At 44.3% G+C, this 16,655-nt stretch overlaps 1 protein-coding gene across 8 annotated transcripts in view; it reads right to left on the reverse strand.

The window, feature by feature from the left end:
* Positions 1-2,107: 2,107 nt before the first annotated feature.
* Positions 2,108-16,655, reverse strand: part of RHBDL3 (rhomboid like 3) — a 72,378-nt gene continuing 57,830 nt past the window's right edge. For 7 of the 8 annotated variants that reach the window (XM_054221274.1, XM_054221275.1, XM_054221273.1 and 4 more), the window contains 4 exons: positions 13,306-13,418; positions 11,133-11,233; positions 8,298-8,358; positions 2,108-7,569 (listed from right to left, as the gene is read on the reverse strand). In XM_054221274.1, the coding sequence (XP_054077249.1) occupies positions 7,298-7,569; positions 8,298-8,358; positions 11,133-11,233; positions 13,306-13,418 (547 nt within the window). In that variant the 3' untranslated portion in view covers positions 2,108-7,297. The remainder of the gene's footprint in view (positions 7,570-8,297; positions 8,359-11,132; positions 11,234-13,305; positions 13,419-16,655) is intronic. The other variant, XR_008469368.1, reaches the window with a different exon arrangement.

The following is a 16,655-nucleotide window of genomic DNA, read 5'->3' on the forward strand; positions in this document are numbered from 1 at the left end:
TAGTGTGCCTACGTTAAATTACAAATTAGTGTTGCTCTTTATGTGGCCTGTTTAAAACCCTTTATTGACACAACACAGAGGAGCAGACAGTGTAACGTGCAGGAGTCAAGCGTCATATCGACAGCAGAGACGACACGTATCACACATGGGCAGGCCAGAGAGGAAAATAAAGTAGTTTGAAAGAAAACCAACCCTTATTCTCTCATTGGCAGGAGCTCTGAGAAGTAACATTTTCCTTCAGAATACTGTATTCATGAGTGAGTAAAGCTGCGCCACTCAATAGAACATGTCACCCTTTGTTGCTCTTGTACATTTTTAACAAAGTTGGCACACTGGTCCTTTAGTATTTTGCCTGATCAGGAGACAGGGAAGAGCTCAGTGCTCGGAAAGAAAAAAAATGAAAGTAGTTGGATGTGAAGAACAGGGAGCTGTGATATGGTAGGAGCGTAAGAAAGCATCGCACCAGTCCCATCCCGTTCCTTGTGCCTGCCGCTGGGTGGAGAGTTGGGCCAGGCCTTGGGCCCTACGTGCTGGCCTTACTATCGACGGAGTAGTCAGTGCCAGGCACAGCCGTGCCGGTGGTGATAAGCTTTCCCTGAGATGCACCCACAATTGCTTTGCCCCGCCTTCATCCCTGGAAGTTGTCAAGAATAAACTAGCTGGAGTGCTGAACCACCTGCGCTACGCTTAGCTGACGCTGTCTTGAGCAGGAGGTGGGATTGGAGCTTTTCAGCCGTCCCTCATAACCTGAATTATCCTATTATCCTGTGGCCTGTACTGCACTCATTTAAATGAGACTTTTGTTTTGTTTTCTAGGTAGATTATCACAAATCACTCTTCAAAATCCAGGTATTTTTAACGTTAGCTATAAAACTTTGCTGAGTTTTGTTGGGGCTTCTGCTCTCCAAGGCAACGACTGCATTGTTCAGTAACAGCCCCACTGAATTTCTACTCTGTTACACGTAGACAGCTTTTTGTATTGCAAGTTTTCCCAGCACTGAAGGTGGCTGTCACTGTGAAAAAACGTTACTTCTTGCTTTCTGCAGCCTTTGTTTTAACATCATCTTGCTTTTGCCACCTTTGCAGCGACTTTGACAAACAGTTACCTGACTACTAAACTCAAGATGCACACACACACACTGAAATACACCCTGGTAGTTCATGAATTTGCAGGTTTTACTGGCATCTTCCCATTATAAATTCTATTTTAAGAAACAGAACTAAAGGAAATTAAACAAAAGCATAATAAATAATGCAGAAGCAGCTGGTTTAGCTGCATGAATGCCTGGTGAGTATCACACACGACTTCCTCCAGCAACCCGCTATTCAGAGCTCTGGATGAAACACAAAAGGTCAGAAGATGCTGAGATGCGCACTTAGTCTGCAAACCTGAAAGATTTTTACCGTAGTTTTAAGGGTCTGATTCAAAACCCTTTCGGGGAAAAAAACCAAACCAAACCAAAACAACAAACACAAACAAAAAAACCCAACCAACCAACCAAAAACCCAAAAAACCCCCCAAAACCCCCAACAAGCAGCAAACCAGAACAACATACAAATGAGCCAACAAACAAAATCCCCAAAACCAACCAACCAAAAAATCCCCCAGGCCCATGTTGAGAACGCAAGTTTAGATTGAAGTGCTAGACCTCTTGCAGTTTGAAAGATCAGGGTCTGGTTTGGTTTTTTGAGTTTCCCCCCTCTTTACCCCCAAGAGAAGTAGCATATAAACCAATTAGTATTTCTCTTTCCAACACTTACGAGCAATGCTTACTATACAGAATAGGACTGGAATTCTGAATTCCAATACAAGTCCCAAGCTGGTTCTGCATCCTTGTTATTCCTCACAGAGAGATAACGCAGCCGTTCGCTTTCCCCTTTATCTTTTAGACTGATATAAAAATGAGTTATCAATATCATTATTAAAAGATCACATTGCAGAGCTCAAACCCAATTGCTCTTTTGCTAAATACTGCTTTAACCGTAGATAAACTTACAAAACTGTCTTTGAAAGATTTTCTTTGTTGTTTTTTGGCATGTTGTGATGTAGAACAGCTCAATTTTAGTAAAAAAACCCACCAAAACCAGAAAACACAAAAACCCACCAACAAAAAAAATTTAATGGTTTCTGCGCTCAAATAATATTGTTACAACAAAAATATACAGAATGTACACAATACAAAAATATTTGGAAACATACGATAGCATCTTACCTTGCAAATATCATTTTGTTTTACTAGCCCTTAACGGGAAAGTATGATTTGTTCAGTATTTTAAGGCAGAAGATTACATTGTTTAGTGCTTTGTGTTTAACACTGGGATCTGTTGTTAGCATCAGCAGTGTAAGCAAAAGAAAAGCTACATAAATCTAGCCTTATTTTCAAACTAAACAGACACTGTGGGGGAGTCAGGAGACAGTCAGTGACTAACCTAGCTATTAAGCTTTCTGGAAATTAAGGTATTTTTGCTACTTAAATCAGGCCTGGTGAATGTTTTGTGGTCTGTGTGCGGAAGTACCTTGAAACATAAGTCTTCTGTACTACTACCGGCATTTCAGAAATACCTCATTAGAAAGCTTTTTCCAATTAAAAGCCAATTATTAATGACGACATTAAAAATACATTTACCTTTAAACAAGCTTGGTTTCTGTCTTATGTGTGATTCTTTCTTTATAGGGCTGCAAAACGCACTGTTTTCCTTTATAACCAGCTCTCAGCATCAGTGATTGCAGAAGGGATTTTTTGAGTCATATCACAGAGCCCTGTGGAGCAGCCACTACTATAAAAGAAACAGAACAGCAGCAATGTTCAGAGAGGTTCAAACCCCAGAGGTGCTGGCCTTCGTTCTCTACATCCCAGTTTGCCCCCAGAGGTTGCTGGTGCTGAACTGCATCCCATCCATATTCTCCAGTTCCACTTTGGGTAAAGCCAGTGAATGGGGTTTCCACAGCAATTGAGCTGAGCTTGAATCTATGTAAACAGATAGATTTTTGAGCTCTTTACTCACTGAAGTATGTGTGACAGTCCTACCCACGATCCTGTGAGACTAAATATTGGCACAAAACGGCAGCTGCCTTGTGAGGTCAGCAGATAGCTGTTATTTTAGCAGCTCTAAGCGCGTCAGATTCCATCCTCCGTACCCCAGTTCAAATTGATCTAATCTGATTTGAAACATACAGGCAGTACAATCCATCAGAAGGAGCAAGGTCTTGGGACGCAGAATCCCTGAACTTTATTTCTAGTCCAGCAACCTCAGACAACAATAATTTGTCCCTTCCCCATCGATAAAATACTTCCTACTGGAAAGCAAGTACTGAAGAATGACAATATGCCATGCGAGTACCAAGATTCCTCATCGACTGATGGGGAAAAAGTGGCATGAGATGTTGTCTTAAGAACTCAGTAAAAGTAAATTCATCGGCATTTTTATGACTCCTCTACACCTCACTCAGAGGCTGTTCCCGGTAACCTCCTCTCCCATCACTCCATCACAACCCTCCCCCTCCTCATTCCTATATTAGTACCGATGCGTGCAAAATTCATCTCGACCTGCCTCCAAGCATCTAGGAATAAATGGTGCATTTTGCAAGCCCTGTGGACTTTGATCTACCTGCTTCTCCTCCTCCTCCCTCTTCCTCCCTACGGCCATCTGAGCCACTTCTCTGGGATGAGGGATCAGCAAGAGGCTCAGAGCCAGACCCCATCGGTGCTGTCACCGTGCTGTCTCTGAAGGAGCTCTACAGCCGGCACCCCAGGCCCTCCCAGTCTGTATTACTGCTCCCTACACCCATACTCACTGGGCCAGTGCTGCAATATACTTACTAAGTGGGAAGTCCAGCACAGAAGCAGCTTCTTTTTTTGCAGGTGTTGTGTCCTCTCTCAAGGACACAAGCAAAAAATAACTTCTCCTAATGCGCACGGTTCAAATCTGTACATTGGTAACAGTCCTTGCCTTTTGCTCTGGCACTGCACATCCGTAAGGTTCAATAGACTCACACATTTTATCTGACTGACGTAAAATCCTGGCGGCAGCTGAAATAAAACCAAAACAATCACCAAAACCAGTCCCTCAGTGGAGGCTCTTTCAGGAACACGTTGCTGACTGTGACAAGTTGGAACCAAAAATGAGCAGGATGGAGAATATTTCATCTCCCACATAAACCAGCAGCTTCAAGGACATCTGGAGGTAAAAGAAAAGCCTGTTTGCTATTAGCTCTCTGGTGCTGCAGCACTGTGGCACTCCTGGGTGCACTACAAAACAAAGTAACTGGGTTTCCTGATACTCTGTAAAAGTATAAGTTTTCACAGTATAATTTTAGTGATAAAAAAGAATTATAAAAGCTTAAGCACTTTGCACTGCTCCTGACTCCATGAGCTGATAAGATTCTTAGCAGACAACAGGCTCCGTGCACAACCTGCTCTATGTACGGGGAGAGATTTCAGCTCTGATGAGCCGGAATGTGAGAGGGTTTAATTTATTCACCCACAATAAATCAAGTACTGGTTTAAAGTCTGGCTTTTCTGATCCCCAGGTCTGCTTGTAGACTTGCTCAGACAGGGTATGGGGACACAGCATGGAAGTCTGAAAGATGAACAACAGTTTAAAAGAACAAGTCATAAGCTCAACCTCAGAGCTGTTTTCAACCAGTTCCTGTGACCTATGTTCATCTATGGATAAAGGACGAAAGAAGGGTGCCTGGACTAATCTGTTCAGCTCCCTACTACTCCTGAGCAGAGGCAGAGATATGTTGGCCAGGGTCAGGCTGATGAAGAAATTGGTGACCCTTGAACTTCTCGCTTTCTGCTTCACCCCAGAGCACAACACTGTCAGGCACAGAAACATTTCTTGTGGAGAAACTGATGCCATTAAATAGCTTTCAGCTGAGAAACCAAAAATAAAAGTCAATCGGTGCATACTGTACTCCAGTAAATTATAGGCAAAACAATCTGGGGTTTGTTGTGATAGAAAACTTCTAACAAAATTTTCAAAGTTTTCCTAAAACTTCCAGAGGAACTCCCATTTCTGCTCACCTCTGGTTTAAAGGCATCTGTAATCAGAAAGGCTTAGCAATAGGTGACCATCAGAATGTCCTCCTTACGTGTTAGCCATGCTTCTGCCAGTGTTCTCCTAGCTCCCTGCTCTCCTGCTGCTTCCCAGGGAGATGATCTCCACGGCTACAAAACTCACCTGGCCAGCACCTGAGATGATGCAGGTAAACTCTCATGACTGCTTTGATCTGGACCCAAACAGCAGAGGTAAAATGGCACGGGGAACAATTCCCTTTCTCCAAAATGAACAGAGCTCTGACCTTTATCCCTTCCTCTTGTTCCTCGATCTGAGGGCCCATGAGCAATGTACTAGCCATGCACGACGACAAAGGTGCAGCGCAGAAATCCCATTCCTGTGCACAAAGGTGGCAAAAATTGTTTCTTTTGCAGGTAAGGCTTATTCCAGGCTGTAAAAACACTTATTTTCTCCCTCCTCCCCTTCCCCGAGGCAACAGGAGTTTTACTGGCGCATACTGAGGGAGCAGAACTTCACCCTTCCAGAGAGATTTCTCCCCGTAAGAGGCAAAGAAAGGGGCAGCTGATAAGCACTTGTGAATATCCCCTCTCGAAAGACAAACTCCTACCAGCTTGTGGTGTCATCTGGCAGCACTGATTACACAGCTGAAAAAATAAAGCCCACGATACAGAGACATTTTGCTACAGAGCAAACCCAACTGCTACAGTGCCCGTGAGATGTGCTGTGGAAGGCTCTGGTGGCTGGTGCCTGGGCACCAGTATGCCAATAGAAAAAAGGAAGAAAGGAGCTAGTCTAGAGAGACTGCTATGGCTGCTTTATCCAGGCCACCATGCTAGGCGGGTAAAGGGAAGAGAAAAGGAGGGCATCCACGTTCCTGGACTGTAGTTTGGCAGCTCTCTAAAGTGAGAAGCAAAATAACATAAGCACCTTACAGAGAAGTGTACCTATAAGCGCTGCTTGTGCTACAGATGTTCCAGTCTGGTCCCCACGTCGGTGCAGGCAGCTGTACGGACTGTTGTACAGACCAGTTCCAGATTGCCAAAACCTGGGGGTGACTGATCAACATTAAAGAAAAAGGCATCATTGCAACTAACTGTTGCTTGGAGCCCCTGAACGTCCATTGCCTCAGGAAGGGGCATCCTCAAAATTTAGCAGTCATTTTAAAGCCAGTTTCATCAGTTTCACAATGATCACTGTAACACTCTTTCCACTTCAGTGGGAAACCCGTGCTACATACAACCTGATTTAACTCCACTGGCTTCAGTGGACAGATTTGGCCCCAAACGGACTGTATGGCTGTAAAGACTAGATAGTTCCCACCCTGCGCTGCTATAGGTGATCCTGGTCCCACTTTTCTAGTAAGAACCTGCTGGAAGAATTGATATCCTTGGTAGGAGCTCACTGCAGGCCAGGTGTTAGATCAATGTGGCCAGAAATAAAGTGAGAAGAAAACAGCACCTGATTGTCAGCCGATAAAAACACAATTGAACATTTGCCCTCCTTTTCTTCATCCCTCAAAAAGGAAACCCCAGTCACACTCTCTAGCCACAGCAGGCTGGTGGGAAAAAAATATTAAAATCAAGTGAAACATGCACAGTAAAAGTCACCACTGGCTGGGTGTCCACAACACTCTAAGGGTTCCCAAGGTTTATAGTGCAATTTCATTTGACCTGTAGTTGAAGACCAGTCTCCATCACTTTGGGTGATCAAGTTCTGCTGATTCCTTTGAAAGGTGCGCAGGACAGGTGTCACTGTAGGCTAAAATATCTTAGGAACCATTCAAGTAATTAGACAGCGGCACTGGTACGGCTGAACAGTCGGATGCATCTGCAGAAATCAAACCCAAGCTGCCTTGCGAGTACCACGTGAGTCTACTCTTTTTCCCTTTTAGTGTTCAGCAACACTGAGGAGATTCATTCAACAACTGGCCGTAATTCCAGCACTGACCTGGAAAATACAAATATCTCATACGAAATATTGATGTGTGCTAACAAACCAAGTGATAAGTGCCCAGGTACAAGCTGCCCAATGGGAGCCCTGGCAGTGGAGAAACTGCAGGGTCCAGGCCAGCCAGTATTACAGTACTGCTGGAGCTGTGAACAAACTGATCAGCCCATTCCTTCATGAGATCTTTAAGCATCTCCTCCAGCATGCACTTGTGTTCAAAAGAATCATCCTCCCCTAAGTAAAATATAAAAATAGATCCTCCATCTTCGTTCATTTAACACAGATGACAGATGACTTCCGCTCTCGAGTTTTCTGTCCCATGTTTTCAGGGAGGGGGAGGTAGCTTTAGATCCAACAGGCTGTAGGCAAAAATGTTCCAGAAGATGGCAAACAAGACAAAAATGACATAAATAGAAAGGAAAATCCACCATAAAGTCTGATCTTGGAGTCTCTGCTCATAGTTCCTCAGGATGATGACACCAAGGGTGATTCCAACCACCACCCCTCCCAGGTGAGCCATGAAGCTGGGGTGTGGGCATGGTGGGTAAGCAGAAGGGTGGAATCGCAGCCACACAGCTCTTCCGAATTCAAAGCTCACTGGAACAAAGAAGGAAAAAGAAATTAATTGTCTAGGTCTATCCCTTCTTAAGTCCACCTTGCAGGCAGCACTGCATCCCTGAAGAGGTGTAGAGGGAGAAAGTGCCTTGTAAGGTGAGCATAGGGAAGATGGGAGGCCATGGCCATGTAAGGCATGCGGCACACAGACATGAGGTCTCCCCAGTGGCTGGTAGGTGGTCTGGGTTCATGGGAGTGTAGACAGGTGGGGGAATATTCTCCTTCCGAAACATGTATCAGAACCATAAAAAGTTAGACTTTGAAGACAGTTGTCCGTGATGAATACATGGCCTAGTTTCCCTTATCGTGCTACCCAAGGGATATGGCTTGAAGATAATTCATTAATGTGTGTAATAATGCTGTTGCCATCAGAGATAGGAAGTGCTGTAGGAAACCTAAGTATTATCATTACAACAGCATTGCTTGTTTGCGAATTCAAAGACGAGAACGTTTAAGTCCCAGACCTCCACAAATGCCACAAGCAACAGATGCTGGCTAACAACAAACCCTCATTTACAAATTTACAAATGCTCGTGTTGAAAGCCAAAATCTGCATTTGAGAGTGATGTGGTTTCTGCTGCCAGAAGGTCCAGCTGCAAGTTCCTACCAAAGCTGCTGCACAGTCAAAACTCTCTGAATCAGCATGAACACTTATGACAAGGACAAACAAAACAGTATTGTGTGTGCGCCCGATATTGCACGATACTTACTACAGATCAAGGCAACAGCCATGCGCAGTAGTTTGAATTGGCACTTCATTCCTGACCAGTTCTGGAAGAAAGACAGGAAAACAAAGTGATGCTGCATGGAATCTTGGGAGGATTTTACATTCAGATCTACGCTGGAAGAGCACCAAGAATGACCATCCCTTGAAACAAACCCCTTTCATTGCCTTTGCCATCTGGCTGTGAACTTTCACGCACCACAGCAAACACCACTCTGTCAATCCCAGAGGACATAATCATGAAGGATATATTGCAGACATGTCCAAGTTATGGACGGCCCATAACTCCTTTTCCACTTGCACAAAATTTCCAAGCAGAAAGAGAGATCGTGTTCTGGGAAACTTAGATGTATGACAACACTACTATTATTATTCAGTCACTAAATGAAATTTTGCCTGTTGAAAGCACTACGAGATACCATGCTAGCCAGGTTTCTTGTGACAAACTCCCTGTTCATCATACTGAAGAAATAAAGAAAAAAAAATGCTTGTAAATTCTTCAGCCTAACTTGAATGGCACCCAGTGACTTTTCAGCCTGCTGAAGACCCATTCTGCAATATGTATTACATATATTCAAGTTTAACGCGGGATCTGTCTGTAAATCACTTCTGTGACTACAAAAATGCAATCTCTAAAAAATAAGTAACTCATTTTCTCTTCTCCACAGAGACCTAACCCAGTCTGAAGGCTCTGAACTCATGCTGATTAATACTGTGCTGCTTCCTTGAGTTTTCATTTCCATGTAGCTGTTTTGAATTCCTCTCCTCACTCTTTTCCTTAGGGTGACATGCTTTATTGTTTTCCCCTGTTGGTTATTTTATTTATTTAATTCCAAGAATATTTATTTTTACAAGCGGGAATGTTTTCGTTTCCTTTGGTTACCAGGAGGCACAAGGGAACAGAAGATTCAAGAGACCCTCCCTGCAACAGTCCCTCCTCTTCCCAGCACGCTCAAAGCACCTGTGCAAGACTCTCTGCTTTACCAGCAAATGGCCAGCATGACACTTAGATACCCAGCGAGCAGAGAGAGAGAGGAGGGGGAAAGAAAAGCAGAAAAAACTCCACCAGAATGGCAAAGGCAGTAAAAGTAATTTCAGATGAGAAAAGAGGCAGCAGATAATGGAGAAATATAGATGCTAAGGTAGCAATTGCTAAATAGATTTGGAGGAGGCCAACAAGTAGCAAAATGACAGGCAATTATGCAATGTTTTAAGAAGAATCATAGAATGTGTTGGGTTGGAAGGGACCTCTGAAGGCCATCTAGTCCAACCCCCCTGCAGTCAGCAGGGACATCTTTAACTAGATCAGGTTGCTCAGAGCCTCGTCCAGCCTGGCCTTGAATGACTCCAGGGATGGGGCCTCCACCACCTCTCTGGGCAACCTGGGCCAGTGTCTCACCACCCTCAGTATAAAGAACTTCTTCCTAATGTCTGACCTAAACCTGCCCTGCTGTAGTTTAGAAGAGGTCTGGGAAAGTATCCGGTGAAGACTCCCTACATAACCTCTGGCAGAGCCTCTTCCTCTAAAGCAAACCAAAACGTCCTCCAATCTCCCTCTCTGAATCCCTGCGTGAAGAAACCCTGTGTCTGCATTACCACCCTGTGAGAGAGGAAACTCCCTCCTGCTTCTGTTGGCCCAGTAGCAGGGAACACAAATCTTACTAAAAATAACTGTATAGGAGGCATTTCCCCAGTAGAAACCCTGTGGTATACGGGTAGCTCCTCTCCCTCACTCCCTATCTCTCTGCCAGGCACCCAACTGTCCCAATTTGGACAACAGCCCCCAGCTCATTCATGCTCCAAAAAGCTTGAAGACAGCAAAGGAGCCCTCTTCTGCCCAGCAAACCACTCACTTCCCTGCTCCCAGCTGCTACAAAGGCTGCCTGGAGCAGCACCGTTGTGGCTTGCAGCCGGAACCTGCGGATTTCACTTCATACAAGCGTTAAATACAAAGGCTTTCTTTTAGGCTTGACACAAGTGCCACCACACACACACATGTTTTCCAGCACCCATATAACAGACCTTCTGTCTCTACTGCAGCCAACTCACATTATCCTCCCACTCAGACCCCAGGGGAGGACGCTTTACCATAATTTTTATGGTTATTCTGCTCTGACATTGCTGTGCAGCCCTATACCACCACACACGAATCCTAATCACAGCAAAATCAGCTGTCTCAGCAAAGCCATTTTTGCCCAGCGGTCAGCTTAGAGGTCACACAGGCAGATATGCTGGGCTTTGCCACCACCTAGCTGAGGACCTTGGATGAGCTCCTGTTTCCAGGTCTTAGACAAACGATGATGCTGGTATTTACTGACTTTTGTAAAATATAGCATTAGGTGAAACAGCAAAAAGATGCATCACTAGTACACCCAGGGTTCAGCTTCAGTCTGGGTTTTACAAATGGAGATAAGAGATCTTCTGCACACAAATCCAAATACTAAATTTCCTTAGGTACCCACTAACATTGCAGGGTACATGCAGGCAGAAACAAGCCTGCAACTTCTGCAGAGCCAGTCAGCTCCTCCTTTTCCAAACATGTGTCAGCCCTTGCAAGGTGAGCTGATAGCCTGGAGCACACTGACAGACTCTTGGATTGCCAGCGTCTTCGGCTTCTCCTGGCAAGCTGTCAGCCATCAGGGTACCAAGCCACCCGCTGCAGTGTAACATTTCCATTCCAGGACCACACCACTGAGACAAGACTCTTAACTAGGGCAAGCTCTGAATGACCAACAGCTGGGTCAGGCCCTATTTCCAATCCCTTTGGGCCACCAGACCCGGCTCACTTCCAAAGAGGTCAGACAGTCACTCTGGTACTCACCATGACTATATTGGCCAAGTGAGCTGAGACAAGAGCATATACGCCTCCAGAGGAGCCCACCACAGGCGCAGTCATATCAGCTACTGACACTGCCAGGGACCCTGGGAGAAAGAACAAGGGTTTGTGACAATTGCTGGCCAAACAGATGTACTGTCCCTTACCCTACATCCCTGCTACTGCCTGTTTTGTGCTAATTGCTGCAGGTTAGTAATATACAGATAAGAGCGGGGATCAATTGACTTGTGAAGCTAACTCAGTCCTGTAGTAATGCCAAGAGAGTGACTGACTGATTCTTTTGCACCTACTTTAAAAGCAGCCAAGCCAGGCAGCAACACATCTTCAAATCCATACTGCAAAAAGTCACTTATTTTAATCACCCTGATTAAAATAACAAGGAAGCAGGAGGCAGAAAAACGTCTGTGCCTTGTTCCTCACCTGAAGATAAAACAGAAGTAGCTCCCATACTGGCAAGACAAATATTTGCAGAGTGAGAAGGAACCGGGGACTTGTAACTTAGCACAGGCCTCTGATCAAAGCAGAGCCTGTTAGTTATAAAACTTCCAAGTAAAACTAGCTAAAAATAACCTGGATGAAGGCAGTAAACACAAGATAGCAAAATGACAGGTCAATCACATAAAGGCACCGCTAATAACAATACATACAAACATAGACACTGCTTCTCCTTATCTGAATTGGAGCCTTAGATCTGCTCAAAGCTCCTTTAATTGTAAACTTTAAGAGTAATTTGAGAGAGAGACAAAGGCAGACTTAGTGTCACAAGGCAGCAATAATGAAGATCCTTGTGATGAGCGTGAATGGCAAAGAGACACAACGGCAAATCTTGAGAGAGTCCTCCATAGTACAGAATCTAACAAACTTCTTTGCTAATTGCTTGGCTGATTCTGGGTCAAGAAAGTGCTGAGGTTCCACCAGCCAACTCTGCTGAAAGCTCCCTCCTTCACTGTATGGCCCTGAGACTTTGCAGCTCTTAAACACTGCCATTAAGGGAAAAGTTAATGAGAACTTAAGAAAAGAGTAATGAGAACTTGCAGTTAAGTCCTTGGACACCGCACTGAGCATATACCTTCAGCCTCTCGATCTTATCTGGCACAGATGTGCGACGCGTATTTACACACAAATTAAGCATCGTGGTTTGGTAGATGGATCTATCTAGAAAAGCTTATGTCTGGAAAGTTGCAGACTGGGGACCACTTTAGTGCTTATTAAAATAAGGGGCAAGGGACGGCAGACCTGGTCTGCTAACTCCTTTCTCTGCATTAAATAGCATGGGGTTTGTACCATGTCTAATTATGTCCTAGTCCAATTATTCTTTCCGCAGCCTCTCTACTGGAATGTAGAATTTATTACTACACGATGCAGCCTGTTTTACAAAGGCTTTATCTGCTCATTATGGAAAAAATAAAATTATGTAGCTGGGGAAAAAAACAAAAATCACCATAAATCTTGAACTAAGGCTGTCAGTCATTGTCTGGGTTCCACTGTGAAGCCACTGGTTGTTCTTAGACTTTCCTCCTGTTTTAATTAGATCTTGATCTATTGTCAGCTAACTTCCATCACCTCCAAACTGCTGGTAATGCCAAACATAAATAAAAGGAATACAGCCCAAACTAAAGACCAATCAAACCCCATGGCTTCATGATTAAATGAATTTCCAGATTCCTGTGCACTGCTCATAACCTACAACCAAATCCTTCTTGCTTACTCAGGCTGTAGAAAGCAGACAGCACAGGACAAATGGAGGAAGAACTGGCAAAGGGCCTGGTGGGGGAGGGAGGTGGTGGTGTGGAAAGAAAAAGTCTCTTCATACAGGGATGCCTGTGATGCCACCCTTCTTCTAGGCTTTTCTGGGACACAAGAGGAAAGGAACAGCGCAACCTCCACGCTCAGGAAGACCATCTAAAGCAAGGCTATTTTAAAGTACCAGGTTATTGGTGCTTTTTTGCAGGTCTGCTAAACACAGAGCCTATGGCTAGTTAGAAACAGATGTAGCATCTTTCCCACTTCCAGCCTCCAAAAGAATTTCAATGCACAGAAGATCGGTGACTGCTCTTTTCCTACACCCAAACATCACAAAACACTTCTCCTACACAAAAGCCAGCACAGACCTTTTTCAGATGCTTCTCCATCTGGGGCATCCAGAAGCGTCACCTACCTGCCACAACTCCAGCAACGTACACAAAACTGATCCTCGCAGCTCCATGCACCATTTCCAGGGGAACCCCAACCAAGAGCTGAAGGACAACATTGAGTCCAAGGTGTTCTATCCTGCGGCAAGGAAAAACAACAGTTGTCCTCTTTAAGTCTTTGTCTCCCTTCTCTATCCTTGAGACAGAGATATCTTGGAAAGGAAACCAAATAGCACCTGCTTCATGGAAGCAGACTGTAACACTTGGAGAAACAATGGCTCCTGAAAAAAATCAGACCGAGAGCTATGATGTTTCTTCCCTCCTTGCTGCTCATTATCTTTTTCATATTCACCCAGGTCCTGTCAGCCAAAGATCTCACAGAATGTTTGGTTCTTAGTGAGACTTTTTTTTTTTTAATAAAGAAGCAGTTTGAAGAAGTTAAATGACTTGTCCAAAAAAGCAGTAAGATGGCAGCAGAGCCTGGAACAGAAGCCACAAACTTGACCTTCTCCTCTCCTAATGATACAGCCTTTCCCTGCACATATTACACTGCCATGATGGGGAGTGGATATTAAGTCAAGAGCAAGGTAAGCCTATAGCAGTCCCAAGAAAGTTGTTGTTTCCTTGTGACACATAATGCCACTTTACTGTTTGTGCTGTCTGACCCTCGTGCTTTTCTGCTCCGCCTGCTTCAATGTGATCATGGCCAGAAAGGGAAGCAGAGGACATTTTATCTCTGGTTAGGTGTCCAGTGAGACACAAGGTGTATTCACTGAAGCCCTCTGTTCACCTACCCTTGTTCCATTACAGTCAATAACAAAACTCATGCTGAACACAATAGGAAAAGCTGGGCTGATCCTAGTCTCGTAGAAAACTCCGCTGTGCGCATCAGGATGTGCAGGACCACTTGCAGCCTAGCGGCAGAGAGTGTGACAGCTAAAATGCACATATTTGGTAAAGACCCCAGCGCACCAGTTTTCTCCCGTGCTGAATCAATAGTTTGAAAGCAAGTTCTTTGTTGTTCTAATCAGTAGTACTTAACAAAACCATCTTGCTACTTTTCAAAGCTCTGTGCAAATATTTACCCATGCCTATGCCATCTGCAGGATCTTCCAGTGATGTGATAACAGCACCAGCCCCCTGAGCAGGGTCGCTCTCCACACTGCGCTAGTGTCTGGGATTTGCCCTGGGCTCTCCGCACTGCGACCTCGCTGAGTGGCTGCAGCACACTGACCGGGGGGTAAGGCGCTTTCTGTATGAAGAGTGCCAGGGTCTGTTTACAAAGCAGGTGGACCTAAATGACACAGCAGTATCCTTAACACAGAAGGCTAGCATCTTTTGGGAGAAAGAGCGCAAAATAGCTAATGCATTGAAAAAAATCTACGTCCCATTTTATAAAAGAAAAGGATTGCTCACAGACAGCTACTACCAATCTTTGGTTTAAGTTACATGCATTTTCACCTGTTTTGGTCTTTCTTCATGTTACCATAGCAATTTCCCATATACATCAGAGAAAAATGATGATGGTGAGATGCAGCAATGACAGAACAGTCACATAAACGAGAATTTAAAGTTGGACTGGAAAAAAACCCAAGAAATGATACTGCAGGAAACAGTCCGTTCTGGATATCTTAATAGGTTTGTTTCAGATGAATTTCTCTCCAAGGATAAGTTTCTCTCCTGCATGAGACACTCAGCACTGCAATTTGTCATCATGGGAAACTGCTGTATGTAACCCGGTGTTTTTATTACCTTGCTCAAGACTTTTGAAGCCACTGGGCATAGGCATATTCTGGCACCCGTTCTGATCCTGCATGTTTACAGAATTTAGGAACAACCAGCAAAGGTCAAACTAAGATCCCAGAAAAGAGCCAAAGCACCCAAATGCCCTTTTACAGAGAGGGGAGAAACTTTGGCTGGCACAGAGTCAGCGTCATGAGGAAGCACCTGAGGTTTTCACACAAAGCAGTGGGCCTTATTTTTCAAAGTAAGCTTTTGTAAGAGCTCAGCAAAGTTTATCCTAGCATCTAAAGTGACTGCTCTGATTCACAGCTGTTCTTAAAAGACTTTCCAGAAGCAATCCCATTCACTTCTCCCCATCACGCTAAGAGCTTTGAAGGCTCCACAGTCAATAAGCATCCATAAAATATAATTAGCCTTCGCCAGTGCTGAATGCGTCATTCTTGAAATGACGATTTCATTGATTTATTAAGGACTTTCTCCTTCCCCAGGACCAAACAAATGGGACTGTGCATCAATGCAAGTCATTAGTTATGGCAGTGTTACAAATGCGTGGGCCCCAGATAATCAACATCTGCTTTCCATGAAAGCAGAAGGGCAGAATTTACAACTTCGCCTGCCTTTTCAGCCCTTGACAAAGCTCGCTCCATCAGGGCCAACAGATAGCCCGTGCATTTTTGGAATCCTTCTAGAGGCACAGCCAGCCAAGCCTTAGCAACTGCTGTCCTCTCAGACACCTTCCGGCTGTCACTTGCTCTTCAAAAAAACAGAGTGCGTGCACTAAATTAAGGAGCAGTGCACATTACCATTTTAAAGTCTCAGCTGGAAGCAGGGTAACAATAGACCCCACAGCATCGGGTTAGCCTCTGATTTGAAACCGAGAGGAGAGCGATGGGCTACCACTAACAAATGCTATTACCTTTCCAAGATTTATCTGTTCTCCTGATATGAAAGGAGCTTAACAGACAGAAGTTAGCAATAAATGAACATTTAGCCTAACTCCAAATACTGCAGATAAATCATGGGGTTTATTGTTCCAGCGGGGCCCTCCATTGTTTTGAAGGCTATGAAGCTAAAGAACTTGGAATCCAACAGAAAAACAGAGAGTCTCCTGCACGCCACCTTCCCCACTGTTCACCTCTGAACCAGCCACAGATGTAAAATAAACCTGATATTTTTTTCAGCCAGTAAGCGTGAAGAATGCCAGAGTACCGCCTGATACAGGAAAGGGTGACCTTGCGCAGGTTAGGAACGCATGCCACAGGTGATACAGGAAGATATTTAAATGCTGCAAAAATTGTCCTTGTGCAGGTGCTTCTCTTCAAATATATCCCAAAGCAATCTGCGGTTACATAAGTGATAGAGTAGAGCACCACCACCACCAGAGGAAACGCCAGATACAAATTAGCTAACATTAGTTAAAACTAAGTGGTTCTTCCTTTTTCAAGCCCAGTTTTCCCCACAACCTCAGTGATGGAAATTTCCAATTCTCATTTTATGTAACTAGCCTCATGTCTAAACCCAATAGGCTCCACTTGCAGATTGAAACCTGTATACAATAGACTTTTTTGAGGGATTTAGCACGCAGAGTACAGATGTTGCCACGTCCAGAAGTTTCATCTATATTTTTTTTTCT

The sequence above is a fragment of the Rissa tridactyla genome, chromosome 15 (assembly GCF_028500815.1).
Source record: "Rissa tridactyla isolate bRisTri1 chromosome 15, bRisTri1.patW.cur.20221130, whole genome shotgun sequence".
Taxonomy (NCBI): domain Eukaryota; kingdom Metazoa; phylum Chordata; class Aves; order Charadriiformes; family Laridae; genus Rissa; species Rissa tridactyla.